The 14,746-nt window shown below is 40.9% G+C and overlaps 1 protein-coding gene across 1 annotated transcript in view; it reads right to left on the minus strand.

The window, feature by feature from the left end:
• The window catches only part of LOC122798681 (nuclear GTPase SLIP-GC-like), a 1,112,600-nt gene that overhangs the window by 94,482 nt on the left and 1,003,372 nt on the right, over positions 1 to 14,746 (minus strand). Inside the window, exon 10 of the mRNA XM_044067773.1 lies at positions 3,662 to 3,764. Within this exon, the coding sequence (XP_043923708.1) occupies positions 3,662 to 3,764 (103 nt within the window). The remainder of the gene's footprint in view (positions 1 to 3,661; positions 3,765 to 14,746) is intronic.

Raw genomic sequence — 14,746 nt, forward strand, 5'->3', positions numbered from 1 at the left:
GTCTCTTGCCATTGGCTCACCTGCATATGAGAGTTCTTCAATGGACACTTGCGGTCCAGTGCTCCCTGTTAGACCTTCCTCTCATCTTTCCAGTGAGAATCTCAAGGGCATTCAGGGGCCCCCTTCAGTGGTGGATTCAATCTTCAGATATCCTCAAGGGACATTCCTTCCAACCTGTTTTCCCCAAAACCTTGGTGACCACGGACACCTCCCAGCTAGGGTGGGGGGCATTGCTAGGGAAGGACAACCCAAGGCACATGGTCCCCCTCCGAGACCGAGTTGCATATCATAGTTCTAGAGATGAGGGCGGTTCTTTTGGCATTGCAAGCACTTTATGTCCATCTTCCTCTAGGAATGACTGCAATTCAGACCGTCAGCATGTCAGTAGTCTGGTACATCAAACAAGGGGGAACCTGATCTTATCCCTCTGTCAAGAAGACAGAGTGTGGGAATGGGCGATCTCCACCAGCCGCTTTCTAGTAGCAATGCACATTCCAGGGTGGTCCAACATTCTAGCGGACAGGCTCAGCAGATCGATTCTGATGCCTTACAAGTGGTCTCTGAATCCTTCAGTAGTGGAATAGATCTTTCTAAAGTAGGGTCAGCCTTGCTGTGATCTCTTCACATCTCCTTCCAATGCAAAATGCAGCAAGTTTTCGCTCTGAACCCCCCAGTGTGGGAAGCCCTCAGAGACATAGCAGTTCATGCTTGGCCTCCCAGTCTCCTCTATGCTTATCCTTCAATCCTGCTTATGTCCAAGTTTCTTCAGAAAGTGTGAAGGCTGGGGAGCACGGTTATCCTCATAGCCCCATTCTGGCCTCACCAGGTTTGTTTCCCCTCACTGTGGTCTCACCTAGTTGTTCCTCCATTGACATTGGATCCAGTTCTGGATCTTCTTTCTCATCCCTCAGGGACCTCTCACCCAGATCTGGACAGTCTGAAGCTCACGGCTTGGCTGCTCCGGTTTCCATGATTGTCATCACCTGTAAAGTCCATTTTGGTGGTGGCTCACAAATCCTCCACCAGAAAGGAGTATCATAGCAAATGGAGATGTTTTTCCATATGGGCTAATCAGTGAGCTTTGGACCCTTTCATGGCTCCTCTTTCAGCGCTCTTAGTGTTTTTGGCCAGCATCTTCCATCAGGGTGCTAGTTCTTCCACAGTTAAGGTGCAGCTGGCAGCTATCTCTAATTTCCATGTGGGGGTGAATATGTTGTACCCGGCTTCTTCCATACTTTGTAAAACCTTCCTTAAAGGGACTTTTCTACTAAGATCTCCAGTTAAGGACCCTGTGCACCCATGGGATCTTACTTTAGTGTTACAGGCATTCGTTTCAGCACCCTTCAAATCGGCAGCATCGGTTGATCTTCAGTTTTTGACATGGAAAACTGCATTCTTGGTGGCCATTACCTCAGCCAGATGAGTGTCGGAGCTTCAAGTTCTTTTTGTCAAGGTGCCTTACATGATCTTTCACAAGGATTGTGTGTCATTGTGTACTAACCCATCTTTTCTTCCAAAGGTGACCTCAGAAGCCAATATTAATCAAATGATAAATTTACCAGTTTTCTTCCCCAACTTCCAGAACAAAGGGGAATACAAGTTGCATCTGCTTGATGTTCATAGGCAACTGAGATTTTACTTACATAGGACAAAGTTATTCATGTCTTATGCTACACCCTTTTTAGGTAAGCCAGTTTCCAAGGTAACAATTGCTTGATGGATTTCCTTGTGCATTGCTCGAGCCTATGAGGTAAAAGGTAGGTCCTTGCCAGGACAAGTGAAGGCACACGCCACCTGATCTATGGCTACGTCAGCTTACTTCTGGTCTAGGGTATCTCTGGATGATATCTGCTTGCCATCTACTTGCTCCTCATCTCATACCTTAATTGCTCATTACAAGTTGGATACTGTGTCTTGGAATAGAGCATCCTTTGGTTCTGCGGTGCTCCGGAATATCCTTCCATGAGGGCCACCCAGAAGTTTATGGTAGCTGGGGACTCTGTCCCACAGGTTGAAGAACAAATGAAGTAAACTACTTCAGATAAAGAAGTTATGTACTCACAACAATGTTCCATCTGAGTAGTTGTACTTCATTTGTCTTCAACCCCCCCCCCCCGACCTTATCATGGATGTGGATTGTGTTTTTTTTTTACTTTGTATAAAGTGTTTGGCCCTTGACTCTGTCCGGGTCAAGGAGAGTCATGGAGATCCTTGTTATGCTAAGGTGATGTTGGGTTGGGCAGATGATGCCTGTTAGGCAGCAAACTCGATCTGAAGGGATAAGGGAGACAGAGGGCATTATGAGTAAGGGGAAAAGTCTGGAGCTTGGATCCATAGCTTGAAAATGCGGCCGTGTCAGATCCAATGTGGATCTGGAGCCCACAGATTGAAGACAAATGAAGTATGACTACTCAGATGGAACGTTATGGAGAGAACATAACTTCTTTTTTCTTTCTTCTAGGAACATCCCTGGAAGGAGGCTGACTAGAAAGGATACTCTTTAGATTGAAAAGCAGGTCTCTTATCCATGCTATGCTAAGAAGAGCTCCCCGAAGAAACTCCCTCACCCAGAGAAAGTGGTTCATCCATGACCAGAATGGACAATGGACCAGACAAAGAGGACATGGCTAGCCCCTGGTCTGTAGTGGTGGCAGAAAAAAACACCATGGGGTCCCAAGGGAACCAGTAAGTGGTCTGAGGAACCAGTAACAGCCATGCAGTGTCAACTAATGGCTGAGGCAGAAAGAGACCCACAAAGAAGATTGAGTTTTTTTTTTTCTTTTTAGCTACATCAGGAGAAAGAGCAATTGGGCCAGTATCAGTATCCATGTCCTGGTCATGGAAGAGAGACTAACTTCTGATAATAGCTGCTGGAAGGGGTGGTGCTGGGGTAAATAAAAATAGTGAACACAAGCACTTACACAATTATCCTTCAAAACAATTCTTAGTATACTTTATGATGAAAAGCAGTCCACTACCATAAAGCCCCCTAGCAAACTATACCTGCAAGAATGAAAAGCAGGTAGGTTGTCACAAAGTGTACACACTCACTACATAAAACATTCAATCTAAAAAAAAAAAAAACTTTCATTCCTTTTTCAAAACACAAAGTAGCACAGGGAGAACATAAAAGTTACTAAAATTCTGTTCCCAACTAAACTAATAACTACTATTGTCTAACTGACCAAATATTAATTGTTTTCATTAAACTGGATGCAATTAATATTGCTGGCCTTCTTAAGGAGACTGAAAAATATTTTGTCAAAACCGAATACAATTAATAATTAATAGTGTGGAAGGTTTTCCCCAGCTGAGACCTACCTGACAAAATGGAAGAGATAGGCCAACCATCAATCCTGTGAAAACTCAAAAAACTCTTCAGGGTGTCAAGAAAGTACTGAAGTCTGTCCTCTGACTGCTGATTTCCCTCCCAAGGACTGTACATCAGCAGCCATAGCACATGTGTGGAGGGGAGTCAAAGCGTTTTGTAGGCTGGCCAGTTGCTGTATCCAGGGCAGGATACAATCCAACTAGCTAAAGGCTACTGCAGTGAGAATGATGAACATTTTAAAGGACATTCTAATGTCAAGTGTATGACAGATAAAAAATGACAGAAAAATCTTTGAAAACAGTCATACACAGAGCAATGAGCATTTTTTACCTTGTTCTGTGGTGGCACTGCTGCTATTGAAGTTGGATGCATATCAGTCTGCCTATTGGTCTCACCTCCAGTGGAGTTAGCTTCTTCTTGGTCTTCTGAGCTGCTGTGTAATATAAACATGAAAATAATACAGACAGCCACATCATTTCTGTGCTAATACAAGTAGTCTGCATTACATCTGTACATCTTAAAGGACACTCTATACTGCTTCAAGTCCTGAAACTTTACACCTCATTCTTTTCAGTTTTCATATACTTCATCCTTTTAGGGTTTCATCCAACTATCCTTTTATCCATTGATTCATCAATCCATCCATCCTCCAAAACCCTGTACTGCTGAGGGTTACAGCAATAGTAATTTAAACAGGGTCGACCAGACTTCCATATGTCTTTGCACCCCTCACCCTGCCTTACTCAAGTCTGCTAACCCTAACACTGCCCTTGCCTCTAACCCCAACCCTACACATTACTTGAAAAAAAATCCCTAATAACCCTAACAATACCACTACACAATGTGAAGGGAGAAGTGTAAAGATGTGAAAGAAGTTCAGTGAATACATATTTTCTCTTTTTAGAACCCATTTTGAAAAGATGGATTCTGATAGTTTAAGTCGTTTTTTTGATGATCTATTTCCTGCTAACATGACTATTGTTGGTGAAGAAAGTTTTAACATTGTAGATCAGATCTTGTGCCTAATATGGAAAGGCACGGATAAGAGGTCTGCAGATCCTCAGTAAGCAGAATACTATAAATGTGTTTAGCTTTAATTGGCTATATTTTAACAGATACAAAATATTCAGCTTAGAAGCAATATTAATAATACAAAAGAATGCGTTTTTTTTTGTGTTTGAGCAGACAAGACCTTTTCTGCTTAGTCTCCCGTGTACATTTGTTCTTTGTAATGAATGAGATTATTCTACTCTGCTGAACTGTGTTGCATGAAGTTATTTTTGATCTTAACAGCAAGATATTCAGACAGACCTCATGCACTAGCAGTCACACACAGACAGACAGACAGACACACACACACACACACACACACACACGCACGCACACACACACACACACACACACACACACACACACACACACACACACACACACACACAAAACACACACACACACACACATGCACACACCGCTAAAATTTTTTCCTTACCTAGACCTTACTCAAAACATAACATTTAATATAAATACACAGGAGTGCTTTTTAGTCAACATCTGACAGAATGAACTGCAACTATACATATATCTGTACACACACATATATATATATATATACATATATATATATATATATATATATATATATGTATGGGTTCTCTCAATATGTTCAAAGTTTCACTACTTCGAACCCCAATTCACCAAGTCCACTTGTTTGAAGCAGTGAACATTGACTTCGGCAGTCACACTACAGAATTGGAATATTCCCTTTTCCCCACTCTAGTGCGATCTCGGAGTTGGTATATTTAAGTAAGGGGGTGTGGGGGGCAAAAACATGTTTTAGTGGGGTTTTTTTTTTGTTTGTTTTGGGTAGCCCGGGGGACTAGACTTCAGCGAAAGTACACTTTCATTTAAGTGGACTTTCGCTGAAGTGTAGGGTCTACTGCTTAATTTAGAAGAAATGTATTTTCGATGTTAAGCAGTAGACCCATATATATATATATATATATATATATATATATATATATATATATATATATATATATATACTGTATGTACATACATGCAAATTAGTATGTGTGTGTTTATTAATGAACACGTGTAATTCTTCATTTGTAAATAAACACACACACACACACACACACACACACGCACACACACACACGCACACACACACACACACACACACACACACACACACACACACACACACACACACACACACACACACACACACACACACACACAATGTGTGAGTTGTAACAGCAAAAATCACAGCTGGCCCCGTACCTCCCAACCTGGAATCATAAAAATTCTGGACCAAAGCCCATTAAAAATTGGTATAACTGGCCACAAATCTATACACTGATTAACATAAAATTTGCATACATAATTATGTAACTCCACCCACTCCAATGGAATTGTGGCATCCCAGCTTTTAAACACAAACTGATGAATAGACAGAATATGATCATGAAACACAAAATAAACATAAGAATAGTGTTTTATGTATATTAATATTTGAACTTGCATCAAACTTTGAACTTGTGCAAACTAAAATACAGTTTTCTTTTATAAAAAATAAAATTAACTGCTTCAGCCTTCTACATTAATATTAAATAACAAAATATAGCCAGAACAAAACTGTTTTATTTATATCTACATTCATACCTCTCAGTCTCTTAGAGCAAGAAATTTGGATATACAAAGCCACAAATAATGGGGGATCAAAAAAAGGCACATAAGAAACTAGTTAGTGACACTTTTTAAATACTGCTCTTCCAAACTTAGAATGTTGACAGAATAACAGATTTTGCATAGCATGAATTTTCTGGAGAATGAAGTAGCCAAGTCTGAATGAATCAAATGTGACTGCTGCCTTAGTGCCTTGCATTGCATACTCTAGACATTCTGTGAAATCTAGTGTTGACTTGAGAGCTATGATAGGACTATCTATCCATTATCTAGTCACTTTTTTTTGTCCTTTTACCTGAAGGAGCCAGAGGAAGTCAAGGTAAATTTTCTCATATTTCTTTTCTCTCTGATTCTCCCTCTGTGTGCAGTGTGCACTGAAGAATTAGACACTGGGCACTGCAGACTGGTCCAATACTGCAGTTCAACTGCTGGACTTTAAGTAGTAATAGCTCGTCTTTTTTTTTATTAATTCAAAACAAAAAACAGCATGAGACTCAAGAGGTTTGTCCTCTGCCACTCTGTTTGCTGACTGCTGCAGTGGCACTGCTGCTACTTAATTAAATTCAGCCGGGCAAATGGCAATTTGTGATTCCACAAACCAGTGAATCCACTGTTGCAATTTGCAAGTGCAACCACAATGCCATTACAGCCAGCCGGGTTAGGTAAACAGAGAGAGTACACATCCTCTCCAGCCCGCAGTCATATTCTGACAGGCTGGCATCTGCCTCACGAAGCTGGTGTCATTGTGCACATTACTGTATGTGGTGACGTCAGCAACAAAAATCCCAGGAAATCCAGAAATTAAAGGGAACACTCGGGAACTCATGGCACCCCATTATTTTGCTGTCAAAATCAGTAAATACTGAGGAATTCGATATGATTGACAGGTATGGCTGGCATATTCCAGACAGGTTTTCTGTCTGGTGCATTTCTGGTGTGCCTGAACACAACTGTATCTTTCCATCTTCAAGAAAGTTTGAAATTATGCCAGGTAAGCTTTGGTAAACAATCTTTACAACAGATTATTAAACTGCATGACAGTGGGTTAAAATTGTGTGAGAATGGGTCATGATACTATGAAAGTGGGTTCTAATCATGAAAAGGAAAATATATCCTTCATTCTATGAGAGTGAGTTTAACAACATATACGATAAGAATGAGAGTAGGTTTCTAGTCATTGTTGCATATAATTACATGAGACTAAGTTTTTATGTATGTGAGTCAGTAATATCATTGTATTGAAATTACAATGGGTGTGAATGTGGGCATTTTAAAAGAGACGGAGTTTGGGGCTCTAGTCAGACATATGTTTAATAAACATGGCCAAGACAGTTGCAATTATTTAGTAAAGTGGTCTGAACTCGCTAAAAATGGTAGTGCACTGCAGTTCCCTGAGGGTGGAACTTTTGACAAGCTTATTTTAGCGTATCTTAATAAGAAACTGAAGCAGAAAGGAAATAAAACACCTGCCTCTTGTTGGTCAGTTTTTAATGACCAACAAGAACAATAAGAATAAAAAATAAGGAAAAACAAATGTGTAATTAGAAGTCTAAAATATAATTCAGCTAGATTAAAAACACAGCTGCAAGCAGCTAATAAAATAATAAATATAATACAGAAATGTGCAGAAGATAATTCTTGTGGTACCTGTGATGTTTATCCTTTAAAATAGCCAGAAAAGTTAAAAGTAACCCAACCATATTTGTCTGAAAACAACAGGTTGTTGATTCCTTCAGCTCCCCCTCCCCCTTGTGACCATTCACCTCCTATGAAGCAGACTGCCATCACTCTCTGGGACAGTAGGTAGGGGGATGATTTGCAGATAGCCCCCTAGTATTTCCCCTGATACTTCCCAAGTTACTTCCAGTACTTCTGCCCATCTCCAAGGACCAGTTTGCCACATTAGATTTTGGCAGCATTGACAGCAACATGCTGTTTTATAAGCTGATCAAATGTTAATGGGAATAGTGGTAGAATAAGGGTAGACATTTACATCAAAAACACAAGCATGCATCTGGGGCAAAACACAGTAGTAAATTAAAATGACTTGTCAATAAAAGTGTCCCTTCTAAATCAAACACTCTAAAGAAGTTTGAAAAGGTTAGTTACGCAGTTTCCAATAAACACTTCAAAGAAGAATATAGGTAGAATCCACCTATTAAACAAATGTTTTGAGGATGTATTAGTTCTCTGATACTGACAGCCCCTTCACTGTAGGTGACGTCGAGTCTACTATATGGGTAGTCTGCCTGTGGCTGCTGTTGATTTTCAAACTATTGTACATTCAGTTTACGGTCATTATAGTGATCGTTACAATATTGAATCACAAAATAACGCAACCAGAAGGTCACAAAACAGGAATGTCAATGTCCACACAAGTGAACTCATGGACTTACACCCTTCCTGACCTATGTAAGCACTTGTTCCTGTGTCTGTGCAGGTCAGAAGATTCGATGTTCAGCATTGTTTGTGCATGTAGGCACGAGTATTCTCGTCTTGTGACCTTCTGTTCACATTATTTTGTGATATTGTATGAATCACTAAAACAATAGCAAACTTGATTATCTCCCTTCTATTCAAACACAGTCAGCTAAATATGCAAAATTTTAGAAGGATATGTGCATTTACAAAACTCTACTACTGAAGACTTACTAGCAGTTTTAAAAGCTTCCTCACCTCCAGATATTTTCAGAAAAACATGTGGAAAACCAGTTATAGAAGATAACATTCCAAAACACACACAGATGACAGGTTTCTAACTGCAAGAGATAATTTACTGAAAACAGTAATTACAGCACTTTGTCCAATACCTAAATATGCAAGAATTAATGCAACTGTACAGAAAGAGAATGGATCTATAGATGTGTTTGAAGATTTTCCCAGGCACCCCAAAGCTACAGAGGGAATGGCAGCCAATGGTCTGTCAGCAGCATTTGTTGAGGCTTATTACTATCAATACAGGAATAAATTAAAAAAGTTTGTCTTAACTGGCCCAGTTTAGGTATTCATGAAATTGTTAATCAAGTACAATATGTAGCAGAGAATATATTAAAAGAGGAAAAGAAAATACAGTTGTGTAAGACCTTACCATAAAGGTATATGTCCTTCTCTTCACTGTTGCAATATTCATTACAATAGGGATCCCTTGCCAAGGGCAGCCCAGTGTCTGGCCAATATATGAAAGCCTCTAGGTTGCTCTAGGGCAAGCTGTACATCACACGTATGCTCCTCGTGTAGCATAGGGCAAAAAGGTGACATCTGGATGTACCATACTCAGAACTGACAAACCCCGTAGGAATGCCAGTCCAAGTAGAAGAGAGGTAGCAATATATCCAGAACAGAAAAGGACCGGGGGGGGGGGGAGTGGAATACTGCAACACTGAGGAGAAGGACATCTACTTCATTGTAAGATCTTACACAACTGTACTATCTATGTCCTTCCATTTCACTGTTGCAGTATTTATTACAACAGGGAGAGTACAAAGCTCAGGAAGAAGAATGGGAGGATGAAGGACCATCAGAATTCTCTAGGAAACCATGAAGGATAGCCCTAGCAAAACCAGCTCTAGCTCTGGAAATTCCATTTAACTTATAGTGCTTGGTAAATGTCTGCACAGAAGTCCAAGTAGCTGCCTCAAGATTAGAGTTAGTATTGAAACCCTTGAAAAAAAGCACCAGAAGAAGACACAGCTCTAGTGGAATGAGCCTTAATAGGAGAAGGAAGGCTTTTACCATGAAAGGAATAACAAAAAGAAATGGCTTTAGAAATCTAAAAAGAAATAGTTTGCTTGGACACAGCCAATCCTAAGGACCTAGGATGAAAGGAAACAAAAAGCTGATCAAATTTATGAAAAGTCTTATTTAAATGAAATCTGAACTGTCTATACACATCCAGTGTGTGCAGCACCTTCTCCTTATGAAACACCAAAAAAGGACAAGCCATAAGGGCTTGAAGCTTAGACACCCATTTGGCAAAAGTAAGGGCTAATAAAAGTATGATCTTCCAATAACAATGTTGCAAGGAAGCTGAAGCTGCAGTCTCAAAAGGAGCTTGAGTCAGTTTTAACAAAATTAGGATCCCAGGGAGAAGGACTAGGCTTCCTGAGAGGTCTAATATGAAAGATGCCTTTAAGGAATTATTTAGCTTCAAATCTAGATGCTAAAGGAGATCATAAAGGCAGACAAACAGAGATAGTTCACAATTGGGCCTTAAAAGAAGAATAAGCCAACCCAGCATTGAGCAATTCACACAGATACAAGCAAACCAAAGGAACATCTGCTGAAAGCAGATCCAGGTTATGAGAAAGACACCAAAGAGAAAACCTCTTCCATTTGGATAAGTAGGATTTCCCAGTAGTGGGTTTCCTGGCCTCCTGTTAGACTCTAAGCATGTCCTCAGAAAAAGGTGTCTATGTGGAATCAGAATCCTATCATCCACAGTGTCAGTTGAAGAGTGGACAGGTGGGGATGGATGAGACATCCCTTGGTGAAATACAGAAGAAGAGGGAACTAATGCTGTCTCAGCCAAAAGGGAGTCAGCAGCAAGATTTTAGAGAGTATCCTAATGTACTTTGAACAGGACTTTTGGAATAAGGGAAAGGGGAGGGAATGCATAAAGAAACGTCCCCTTCCTAGAAAATGATATGGTGTCCACCTTGCAAACCAGAGGACCTTGGACTCTTGCACAAAACAGAGGAATTTGCCTGTTCAGAAGGGAGGCAAAAAGATCTACTTGAGGAGTACCCCACTGGTGGACAATGTCCAAGAACACATCCCTGTGAAGCATCCATTCATGGGATTGAGACATGGACCTATTCAGATTGTCTGCCACAATGTTTTGACCTGAGGGAATGTAAACTGCTGCAATCACTTGACACTAGATAGCTTGATTCCATATTAAGAGTTTTAACCAGCAAAGAAGATAAAACCTTGTACCCCCCCCCCCCCATTAGTTGACATACCACATCACTGTGGTATCGTCTGTAAACACTTTGAGAGGACCTGGGGAGAACAGGGGATGAAAGGCTTTAAAGAGCCATCAGAAGAGCTCTCATCTCTTTGACATTGATATGGTCTTTCTGTTGATGAAGCAACCAGACTCCCAGCACCTTTAGGGAGCTGAAAGCTGATCCCCATCCCACATATGAAACAACTATGAACATCTCCTGACAGGGAAGAAGTGGATGAATGGGGAGCACTAGACAGAGTCAACTGCTGAATCTTTCAACGAAGTTCATGCTTGAGACATGGAAGAAGAGGAACTAAGAATTCTAGGGATGAGAATGCTGAAGCCAAATTGACTTTAGGAACCAATGACATTTTCTCATGTGGAGTTTCACAAAAGGGAGCATAGGAATGGTAGAAGTCATAATCCCCAGAGCTCTCAGAAATTCCCTGACTGTTATTAAAGCCAAAGGAAGAAGGGACTGAAAGAAGGACCTTGGCAGGAGGCAGGGATGGCAGCATAGGAACAGTCTGGATCCTGCACCCTAGAAAAATATGATCCTAAGAAGGAGTCAGAAAAGACGTTTTGAAATGTATGGTGAACCCCAGGTTCTGCAGAAGGGAAACAGCAAAACAGAGGTTTTGCAACAAAAAATCTGGAGAGGATGCCTGAAACAGGAGGTTGTCCAGGTAAGGAAAGACTTGGATCCCTTCAGCTTGCAAAAAGCAATCACAGGAGTAAGGCATCTGGTGAATACCACTGGGGCAGTAGAAAATGCAAACAGCAAAGCAGAGAACTGAAAATGCTGGGAAGTAACACAGAAATGTAAAAACCTTCTGAAAAGGGACTGAATATGGATATGAGGATGGACATCATTGAGTTCCAGAGACACAAGATAAGCCTGAGGAAGCAATACAGGGACAAAGTCTGAAGCGACAACATCCGAAAAGAGGGGACCTTCAGAAAGGTGTTTAGATGAGAGAGGTCCAGAACCAGTCTCCAAGTGTCCTCTTTCCTGGGCACCAAAAACATTAAGGAGTAAAACTCCTTCCCCATTTGGAAAGGTGGAACATCCTGGAATAGTTTGCTGAGTCAGAATATCCTGAATCACCCTTGGAAAGAAATGCAACTGCTCATGAGGGGGATGAGGAATGCCCATAAAAGGGGAAGAGATTTCCAAACCATGAAATACCCTAGGCAGATGATGGATAGAACTCAGGAGGCCTGAGCAATCCTTAACCAAACAGGAAGAGAAAGGAAAAGATGAAGAGAAATAGGAATGTGGCTGAGAAGAACAGGACAGTCAGACAGGACCTGGTTTGTCAAGAAAGGGAGACATCTGTGACACAGAAGTCTGTGTAGCCTTAGCAGGAGGAGCCAGCATCCCACCCTTCTTACCCTTGGGGGAAGGCAGGACTGTCTACAAACAAAGGCTGGCATATTAGGGTAATTTCTTTGAAATTTAGGCACAGGAAAAACAAAGACATGTTTAAGTTTCTGCAAGACATTGCCCTTATCTTGAAGAGACTTAAACAATTCAGCAGCGGCTTCATCAAACAAGTGTTTGTTGTCTACAGGAGCATCCATCAACTTAGTCTAGGCCCCTCGGAAATAATCATCCATGTTTCCCCCTGAACATCCAAAGCAGACAGCTGCAAGTCCTCCAAGAACATGTGTAAGTTTGGATCCATGCCGGCCTCCAAAATGGTCATGTCAGAAGAATCCAGTGGTGGAGCTGGGTGATCCTCCAGGCTTTTCCTTACCTTGGGAGAGACATATGGCAGAGGTGGCAGAGCAGAAGAGTTGGACCTAAATTTCTTGGCCTACTTCTTTCTAGATGGCTGACTCTCAGAGTGGGATGTTCCCTCCACCATGTCTGTTGCTAAAAGCTTAAGATGTTGGTTCTCCAAATACAAGGCCAAAGAGGAAAGCTGACTATTGAGAGTCTTAGGAACAAAGGCTTGACAAATTGAATAAGATATGTGGTCATGGGAAGTGCCAGGCAAAACAAGCCCTACTTGTGATGATCACTATGGGGAATCGGCCTTCCACACTGGCATTTACTCTTCCTGGATGACATGAAGCCCCAAAAGCAACAATACAAAAAAGAAAAAAGATAAGACCAAAAAAACCCAACAGGTCACATATCTGACATTACCTGGTGATCCAGCAATGGAGTGGGTGTTCAGACCAACTATCAAGAAATGGCGCTCAAACTGGCAGCAAAGAAGTTCTGAGGACTGTACATCCAGACATCACCTTTATACCTTCTGTTACATGAGGAACATGTGTGTGACATGCGGCTACCTTAGAGCAACCCAAAGACATTGGTATAGTGGCCGGGTGACAGGTCGCCCTTGGCAGGGGATCCCTACTGTAATGTATACTGCAACAGTGAAATGGACGGACATCAACAAAAGAAATTAGTAGATTCAATTTCAACAATGTAATAATGATTCATGGGAAAGGGGGCAAAGGAGGAGAAATTGTAGAGGTAGATTCAAATTCTTCCTACAGCAAGGCCCAGGACAGTATCAACACATTTTTTTACCCTTCTGCTTCACCACAGACTTAGCAGCAAGGGCAATGCATTACCCCTGCTTTAATTGTTTTCAGAGCAGATGTTGAAATTAATGCCATTTATATCAGCAAACAAATCCATCCTTTCAGCCAACCATCATGCCAAATATCCAAGCACCACAGCAAGGAGAGACACCCTCTTACTTGGGGTACTGCTTGGCAACCACAAATATGGCAGCAAAATCATTAGGACAGCCATAAACAGGAAACACAACTATTTCCTTTCATACCAATGTACCAAGAAGATCTCTCTGTTGATATTACACTATCTAATTCTACTCTTCCCTTTCTTGTTGACATAGGAGCAACTCAATCTACGATCACCTCATTTAATGCAGAATACCTCGCACTCTTCACAAAATCTGTTTGTGGTGTGGGGGTCTCTGGAGTTCCTTTGGATTATCCAAAGGCAAAGCTGATTCCCATTCAGATAGGGTTATTAAAAGTGCAACATGCTTTTATTGTAAGAAATACGGTCCTTTTAAATCCTTTAGGTAGAGATTTACTGTGTAACCTGTGATGTACTGTATTTTGTACTCCAGGCAGAGTATTTTTAGATATTCCAAATGAACCTTCCCCCTTGGATTTATATTCAGCTGATATTTGTGCAGATGAAGACATGCTATTTGCAGTACTTACATCAGAACAGACCTCTAAAGTAGCTGATTTGGAGGAACTAGAAACCATTCCTCTGCAGCTGTGCACTAGCCATGATAATAAAGTAGGACTCATAAAAGATGCAAACCTCTACTAGTTATCAACAGAGGTAGAGAAAGGGATCAAACCTGTCATTTCTGCATTACTTCAGCAAGGATTAATTGTCCTGACTAGAAGCCCATGTAATACACTTATTTTGCCAGTTAAGAAACCAGGAAAGAACACCTATAGGTTAGTGCAATATTTAAGAGCAGTTAATTCTGCAATAGTGCTGACTTTTCCTTCAGTGACTACCTGTGTCATAATACTAAGTTCTATTCCACCAATGGCTACCACCTTTTCAGTGACAGATATTTCCTTTGCTTTCTTCTCTATTCCTATCCACCCAGAGAAGTAGTATTTGTTTGCCTTTACATACAAAGGACAACAATACACATAGACAAGATTACCTCAAGGATATGCGGAATTACTTACTCTTTTCTCTAGAGAGAAAAAAAAAACAGCTAGTTTCCATGTGGGTCTACCTTGATACAGTATGCAGACAA

This window comes from Protopterus annectens, chromosome 3.part1, assembly GCF_019279795.1.
Source record: "Protopterus annectens isolate FY-2018-M chromosome 3.part1, PAN1.0, whole genome shotgun sequence".
In the NCBI taxonomy this organism is placed as follows: Eukaryota; Metazoa; Chordata; order Ceratodontiformes; family Protopteridae; genus Protopterus; species Protopterus annectens.